The sequence below is a fragment of the Marmota marmota genome, unplaced genomic scaffold (genome assembly GCF_001458135.2).
Source record: "Marmota marmota marmota unplaced genomic scaffold, marMar, whole genome shotgun sequence".
Lineage (NCBI taxonomy): Eukaryota > Metazoa > Chordata > Mammalia > Rodentia > Sciuridae > Marmota > Marmota marmota.
In genome coordinates this window covers 45,725,380-45,734,028 of record NW_026000016.1, presented here as the reverse complement: position 1 = coordinate 45,734,028, position 8,649 = coordinate 45,725,380, and the positions used below count along the sequence as shown (strand labels likewise).

Here is an 8,649-nt window from a genome sequence, read left to right as displayed (position 1 = left end):
AGGAGCCGGCCCCGGGCGCTTGGGGCCTAGCACGGCCGGTGGGGGACCCGAGTGGCACGCGACCCGCTCTCCCTCCTGAGCCAGGATGGCACAGCTGGGGGCAGGGGAGGGGGGATCCAGGAGATGGGTGGCGCTCTGGGGTTGGCGGCACAGAGGGGGGTCTCCAGGCACCTGGGACCCGCTGCGGGCTGAGACAGGCCCCCTTGCAAGGGGGCATGACGGGGCGAAAGTGCCCGGGCCTTTCCGCCCCGCGCAAAGAGCGTCACGGGACAGGCGGTCTGAGCTGCTTGGGAGGGGGCCTGGGCCAACCCAGTCCCACCCTGAGGGCTCCATCCCATTTTGATAGATGATGCCCCGACCCCACCGCGTAGAGGGGAGGTAGTCCCCAGGGACAGAGGAGTCAGCTGAGGCCCTTGGCTCAGACCCAGACTCCTCCTTCCCGGAACCTCTCCGGGACCGTGGTGTCGCCGGGGGTCCAGAGAGGATGGCACCGTAAAGGGAGTTTGGAGTCTTCGCCTGGCTCAGAAGTTGCAAGAGGAGGTACTCTCTACCAGAGGATGAATTGCAGGGGCGCTACCCACTTGGGGACATGGCAGAGAGTGGCTCCGGGGGCATCCGGGAGTCAAAACTAAGGAGGGCGATTACTATAGTCTTTCTGTGCCAGGGGAGTGGTGGAGAAGGAGTTAAAATCTCTCTCAAAAAAGGGAAGATGAGCTCCCTGGGTGTGTGAGCTGAGGCTGCAGTAATGGCTGCGGCCTGCATTTCCCAGCCAGGCAGGACTCCGGCTTGTGGGGCCCAGGAAACCTTGGGACAGACTCTAGGGTTGTCCAGGGAACTGGTCCTAGACCCAAAGATGGGATTTCCAAGAACCGTGATAGATATTAAGTTTATCACTTCAACTGGTACATCCTAAAAGAGCAGGACCCTGAGTCCCTTCCCTAAAAGAGGACTTCCAAGAAAAACCGCCCCTTGCAGACTGCAGTTGGAATTCCAGCATCTGGGTAACTCCAGTGTCCTCAGATCTACAACCAGCGCTACCACATCAGACTTTCTGCTCACCCTGTATATAATAAGTAGTGTCTTCTGGAAATGAAGGGCCAGGAACCCAGGGCTCTGTTCCCATGCCCACCGCTGACTTTCTGCATCACCTCCCTGTGTTCCCCTGGCCTCTGTCTCGGCATCTTCCCATTGGGTTCTTTTCTTCACTGGATGAGGTCTGGCTTTAAGTAGGAAGTGAATTGAGTGTGTGTAGCCGCTCAGCAGGTTAATAGGAATTTGAAAAGAAATTAGGTAGAAAGTTTACAGCGCTTCTAAGAAACAAAACCTGATCTGAGTTGTGAAAGAATTGTGATGGTAGAAAAGTAGATGTTTTAGCCCAGGGAAACGGATATTTTCAAATATTTAAAAGCATAATAAAAGACTGTCCTATGGAAGAACTAATCTTGCAGTACTCACCAGGATTTAGGAACAAAAGGCTAGAAATTATAGGAAGATGGATTCTTGATGCATTATAAAGAACTTTATAATAGTTAGAGTGGACCCAGGAGGGAATGGGCCAGAGGATGTCCAAGTCTGAGACAAGAGGTTGGGCTAAATAACTTAAGATTACTTCTGTTCTTACCTGAGGAACTTGGGAGGCATCGGCAGGGAAATTAAGTCATACCCTGATCCAACTTAGCTCTGACGATGGCTGAACAGAAGAGACTCCTCGTGGGGGGGGGGGGGGGTCACCTGACTCCCTGAAGTTCTCCTAGCATCTTTCTTTGCCAAGGTCACATTCTACCAGGCTAGATTCTCATCTATTTGGGAGCCTGTGGGTCTTATTGCTAAAGACCAATGATGGTTCCTGTGCCATATTACAACTTATTCTAGACAGGCGTGGTGGCGGGTACCTGTAATCTCCATTACTCAAGAGGCTGAGGCAAGAGGATCACAAGTTCAAGGCCAGCCTGGGCAATATAATGAGATTCTGTCTCAAAATTTAAAAATGTGAAAAGGGCTGGGGATGTAGCAAAGCTCATGCCTAGCATGTGGGGAGACTCTGGGATCTATCTACATCACCCCCACAAAAAGAAAGAAAGAAAATTCCAAGCACTTGGTTAGCCTTATTCATAACTCCTAGGAAACCAAAACCTTTCTCCCCCTTTTTATAGTAGGAAACCCTGGGTCCCAGAGAGGATAAAGTATCTTATTAAAGCTCTCCTGTGATGGTGATGCATAAGAACTGGGCTTCCTTCCTCAGACTTATGGGGGTTTTTGTTATACTAGGGTTGAACCCAGGGATGCTTTACCACTGAGCAATATCCCCAGTCCTTTATATTTACTTATTTATTTTATTTTGAGATAGGGAGGGTCTCACTAAATTGCTGAGGCTGGCCTTGAAATTGTCCTCCTCCTGCCTCAGCCTCCTGAGGAGCTGGGATCATAGATGTGCACTGCCACACCCAGTTCCAAATTCTTTCTTTCTTTCTTTCTTTCTTTGGCAGTACTGGGGATTGAACCCAGAGCCTCACACATGCCAGGCAAGTACTCTACCACTGAGCTACACCCTAAACCCCTCCATGTTCTTCGTCAGCTGGGATAGGGCGGGGTGTCCTTTGGCCCAGCAGGTGCCCAGTCCCACAGCCCAGAGTCATGCCGGGGCTTGGGTATCAGGCCCACCCTTAGTTCTCCTTACTTTGCCAGAGGGCAGGCAGTCCTCCTTCAGGTACACACTTCTCCTGGTGATTCCTAACTTCTGGGGGGCTATTGGACGCTTTGGATAACTGAGAAAAATTAGGGACCCTTTCCCCCAAGAAGCGTACAGTCAGACCTCCATGAATCTCTGCATGCAACCAACCAAGGATCAGAAATATTCAGAAGAAGCCAGACATGGTGGTGCATGACTTTTGTCCCAGCTACTTGGAAGTCTAAGGCAAGGGGGTAGATTCAGCCCAGGCGTTCGAGGCCAACCTGGGCAACATAGCAAGACCTCTCATGAATACTTTTCAAGCTGGGCACCGTGGCGCATGCCTGTAATCCCAGCAGTTCGGAGGCTGAGGCAGGAGGATCATGAGTTCAAAGCCAGCCTCAGCATCTTAGTGAGGACCTAAGGAACTCAGTGAGACCCTATCTCAAAATAAAATATAAAAAAGGGCTGGGGATGTGGCTCAGTGGTTAAACACCCCTGAGTTCAATCCCCAGTACTGGGGGGAAAAAAAAAAAGTTTTCACACAAAAAAATTTCATCTGTATTGAACATAAATCTAATTTTTCTTTTCATTTTTCCCTAAATGATACAGGATGATGACAATATGGTAACTATTTACATAGTATTTGCATTGTTATTAGATATAAGTAATCAAGAGATAATTTAAAATATAAGGGAGGCTGTGTGTGGGTTATAGGCAAATAACTGTGCCATTTTATCTAAGGGACTTGAGCGTCCCCAGATTTTGTACTGTGGAGGGGTTCTTGGGACCAACCCCTGTGGATACCAAGGAGTGACTGTACATATAAACGAAGCATCACACACAGAGATGGTGTGCAATTTCAGGAAATCCAGGGGACCTTTAAAGCCTCAGATGAGGAACCCCTGCTTTACCTTGTCACTGGGTGTTGTTCATGGTCACTGTGTTCTCACATCACCCTGAGGCCTTGGGGAGCAGGTGTTCCTGTGGATGGAAGGGAAGGGTGCTCAAAGAGGACCTGAGGGGTCTTCACTTAGACTTGGAGGTGCTGAAAAAGAACTGATCATCTCCGACAGCTTGGCCAGTGGTCAGAACCCCTGACCTCTTTACGGGAACCAAGGCAACTGATTCTTTCACTGGGTGGGAAAAAAGGATGTGGTAAAGGAACAGGGCTGTCCCTCTCAAGTTCAGGGTTAAGTGAGCCCCGTCTCCTTCTGGGTAGTGAGCAGAAGTGTCCTATGTGAGTGGAGATGACCCCGGAGGGAGTTAAGTCTGGCCTTATTTGAAGTCTGTGGTTGGTTTAGAACAATCCAGAGATCTTAGAGACAGTTTAGAGGGGAGAAGTGAAAATGACTAGAATTTGAACATGGATTATGGAGAATGGAATTACAATCAACTCTCAAATAGTCAGCAAACATTCCCTAATGCTATTGCTGTAGGCATGGGCCCTCTCCCTAAGAAGCTTTGGGTCTAGGGGGAGATGCATGGAAACAAATAATAGAGTGTGGGTTATCCGCCCTATCAGATGGAGTAGAGTGCAAATAAAAACTATGGTTAATTCTTTTTTCTTTCTTTCTTTTCTTTTTTTTTTTTTTTTTGGCACCAGGAATTTAACCCAGGGACACTTAACTACTGAGCCACAACCCCAGCCTTTTTTAAAATTTTATTTAAAGATGGGGCCTCATTAAATTGTTGAGGGCCTCACAAAGATGCTGAGACTGACTTTGAACTCAAGATCCTCCTGCCTCAGCCTCCTGAGCCACTGGAATTACAGGCATAGATGCCACTGTGCCTGCCTAACCATGGATAATTCTGAAATTTCTTGGCATTTATTACATTTTGAGAGTGGTCAATTTACACCTCACCCCACAATTTTCACTTGAACATTTACTGCTAGTTTGAAAATATGTCTGTTTTCCTTGATTTATCCCTTGAGTGTTAGACCATGACCTGTTCCAGGTCCTTTTCCTGGGAAGTAATTTATTCTTCCCTTCCACTGCAGACTAAATACAGTCAAGAGGCTTCACTTAACAGAGTGCCATAGGTTAGACCTTATGAAGAACTTTCTCCCAGTCTGGGTTGAGAAACTTTGAGATTGCTTGAGGAAGATGGGCCTCTTCACAAGAGATCTCCAGGTGCAGGGTGGACACCTAGTTTGGTTGTGGACCATCCTGCCTGCAAGCAAGAGGCATTCAACAGAAGGTCCCTGTGACACTGAGCCCCATGCCTCACTGCCTCAGGGAAGTCTAAGAGACTCTGGCTTCAGTGCTGCATTCTTCCTGCAGCCCCTTGGCCTGTGACCACAGGGAGGGCACATCTGGGCCTGTTGGGCTTTGCACCTTTTACAATTCTGACTCTTCCCTCCAGTCAGGACAGTTCAATGAAGACATGATCCCCACCGTGGGCTTCAACATGCGCAAAATCACCAAAGGGAACGTGACCATCAAGGTGAGGGGCAGGAGGCTGAAACTACTGGCACTAGCAAGGTGGCTGTAGAGGAGCACTTGTGATGGGGAGGGCCAGAGGGGCTCTTGGGAGGAGCAGACCAGGGAGACCAGAGGCCAGGGGTCCCATCGCTGGGAAACTGGAAAAAGAGAGCAGAAGGTATCAGAGGTGGCTGGAAGGGTGTGGGGACAGAGGAGGAGAAACTGAGAGGAGGGGGAACTGCTAAGGAGCCAAGATGGGTTTTGGTCACCTACTTGCTACTGAGGCCATCTCACCCTCTTCTTGCTCAGCTCTGGGACATTGGGGGACAGCCCCGTTTCCGCAGCATGTGGGAGCGCTACTGCCGGGGAGTGAGTGCCATTGTGTAAGTATGGGCCGGTGGGGCTGAAGGACTCCTCCGCTTACCTGGTCTTCCTCCATCCCACCCCACTCCCTGCCACATACACTATCTGCAGGGACCTCAGAGGCACAGAATCGAATCAGACCTAGTCCTGGGTTCAGGGCCAACTTCCTGTGCACAATCTGCCTGTTTTGCACCCTGCTTGTTTCTTATTAGGTAAATGCTCTGGAACGCTGCCCAGTCTAAGAACCAGGGCCCCAGCAAACCAGCTGGACTGTCGGGGGACTCCTCATTGTCCCCCTGCCTATCCCCAGCTCACGTCACCACTGTCTTGAATTTGGGGGGTGTTTCATTGCCTTATGTTTTAGAAATAATTTTACTTGACATATATATGCCCAGACAATAGGTCGTTTAGTTTTCCTGATAGAACAGACAATAGATGGTTTTTAACCTGATTTTTTTTTTTTTAAGCATCTTGCTGCAAGAAAATATCCTGGGATTTCCTTTGTTTTTTCCACTCTTGCCTTACGTAGGCTTTTTATGAGAACCTAAATGGGTCACTTTGGGCTGGACTTACAGCTGATCCTACAGGGCCCAAGCCTGTGCCACACGAGTAACAGCTTCCACAGATGCCAGGATAGAGGTGGCCCCAGGAGTCACCAGTTTTTTACCTGAATAGATTGAGAAAGCATTCATTGAGCTAGAGCCTTGAGCCCAGCCAGGCTCGCCCGCAGCTCCAGAAGGGACCACCCCGCAGCAAGTAGTTTCCTGCTCCCAGCACCAGCTCCCTCTTCCTTCCTGCCCACCCCCCCTGCATGGTGTCCACGCGCTGTCCTGCCTTGCCTTTCCCCAGGTATATGGTGGATGCTGCAGACCAGGAGAAGATCGAGGCCTCCAAAAATGAACTCCACAACCTACTGGACAAACCTCAGTTGCAGGGCATCCCGGTCAGCAAGGGAATGGAGTGAAAGGGGCAAGGGAGCTTGGCTGGGAGGTCACTGGGGGTGAAAGGGGCAAGGGAGCTTGGCTGGGAGGTCACTGGGGGTGGGAGAAAAGCCTGCGTCCCAAGGGTGGGGAGAGGAGGTGGGGAAGGGCGGGGCTGCTCTACATCTAATCCTCATCCTTCCTCCACTGTAGGTCTTAGTCCTGGGTAACAAGCGAGATCTCCCAGGGGCACTGGATGAGAAGGAACTGATAGAAAAAATGTGAGTTTGATGATTCTTTGTACTTCCAGCTCCCCAAATTCCCCAGCCACCTGACCTGGAGGCTGGGCTTGTTGCAGTTCTTAGCATTCACCACATGGTGGCAGCAGAACGCACCTTTCCAAGAGCCTCACCCTCATTGTAGCAGGTTTAGGCAGAAAAAGCCCCTGTCTTTCCCTAGTCCCAGGTCCCCAAGCAGTCCCAACCTCAGCAGACTCTACTGTGGTCTCCCCCCAGGAATCTGTCTGCCATCCAGGACCGAGAGATTTGCTGCTACTCCATCTCCTGCAAAGAGAAGGACAATATTGGTGCGTGAGTTTGGGGAGCTACTGACCTCGGGGAGTGGCAGTGGGGAAGGGAGAGGAGACCTTTTCTGGATGTCTTAGCATTGGGCTCTCAGAGGTTCCCAGTCCACAGCTGTAGCACAAAGCTTTGTGGTCCTCGGATGCAATGGGCAGCCAGGAGGCCCCACTCTGAGTATATTCCAGCTCTGCCTCAGTGGTGTATGACTTTGGGCCACTAGCCCCCTTCTGCACCTTTGAGGTTCTGGGTTGAACCAGACAACTCCAGGCCACTCTACAGGCGGGGCTCTGTCGCCTTCCATTTGGGGCTGTGGAGCTTTGTCAACCTGGGCTTTGGGTGCCCTTCGACGTGCTCCCTGGCTGTGGTTTGGGGAACCCTGGGCTCACTGTCACTCTCCAGCCAGCTTCAGCAAAGCCTTATACACTTCTCTCATCTCCTGCCCAGACATCACCCTACAGTGGCTTATTCAACACTCAAAGTCACGGAGAAGCTGAGACCGTGGCCCTTCTCCCTCCGACCAGGGACGGCAGTGATCTAAACCTGAAGCCAAGCTCCCCGCCCACCCCATCCCCCCAAACCCACCCCCCCTCACTCAGTGTGGGGACGGCCCTCTGGGGCTCCCAGAGACCCATTCTGCTGAGGTTTGAACTCCTGTTTTTATTGTAAAATAAATTGCCCCCCAACTGGGCCCCTAACCTCTCCCCCTTCTCTCCCTTCATCCCTTCACCCAACCCTGCTTCCCTCCCACAGCCCCGGCTCCCCCTGGCCCACGCCTCAACTTCCCTTTTCAACACTCTCTGTTGTTGTCCTGTGTGTACAGTATATATATGTATATATATTTTAATTTTTTAATTTAAGCAAAGACTAAAATCAACCATTTGATGCTGCAGGGGCCATTTAGGATCTGGGAGGGGCCATCTGGAGAGAAGGAGAGAGATGCAGGGTGGGCTTGGTGCAAGTTCAGACCAGAAAGGCAGAGCCTGGCACCTGGGTCAGGTATCAGCCCAGGTTACTGGTGGCCACCCCCCCCCGCACACCCCGGTCCTGTGTGTATCTGTCTCCCAATCTGGCTTGTCCCCACAGGGCTGCAATGCCACAGGCAGGTGGGAACTTCTCTGCCCCCAGCCTTGGTAGGGCCACCAGGCACAACCAGGTGCCAGAGGCCACCAGGCCTAAGGGGCAGGAAAATGGTGTCCATGCTGCCCCAGCACCCTCTCCGCCTGTTCCTGGTCCCTGGCTCCTGCCCCACCCAGGGCTCCCACCTCCACGGCCCACCTCATTTTCTGTTCTCATTTTGCAGAGTTGCACAAGGAGAGAACTCAGCATGGGGGGTTGGTTCTTTGGGTTTGGTTTTTTTGTTTGTTTATTTGTTTAATTTAATGATTTGTAAAGTGATGTTCCTCTTCCTTTTTTACACTTTTCAGCTCATATTTAACCTCTGTTTGGAATATGATTCTTGTAACTACATTTTTTTGCCTCCTAATAATGACAACAATAAATTACCAATTTTGTGTTGGGGGGGGTGCGTGGTGCCAGTTATTTTTCTGCTGGTGGCAGACCCACGGGGATACCAGCCCACCCAGCACACTGGGCGTAAACAGCCAGGGGGAGCCACGCCCACGGTGGGCACGTGCTCCTGCCAGGAACAATGGTCCCTCACAGGACAGCCGCCCACACGTGTGTCTGAGCTC

The 8,649-nt window shown here is 51.0% G+C and overlaps 1 protein-coding gene across 1 annotated transcript; it reads left to right on the top strand.

The window, feature by feature from the left end:
- Positions 1-3,256: 3,256 nt before the first annotated feature.
- Positions 3,257-8,473, top strand: Arl8a (ADP ribosylation factor like GTPase 8A). The gene is made up of 7 exons (XM_048809681.1): positions 3,257-3,295; positions 5,036-5,116; positions 5,404-5,477; positions 6,307-6,400; positions 6,591-6,658; positions 6,893-6,963; positions 7,403-8,473. Exons 1-7 carry the CDS (start codon positions 3,272-3,274, stop codon positions 7,450-7,452), a joined length of 462 nt encoding a protein of 153 aa, XP_048665638.1. The 5' UTR covers positions 3,257-3,271; the 3' UTR covers positions 7,453-8,473.
- The last annotated feature ends 176 nt before the right edge of the window (positions 8,474-8,649 follow it).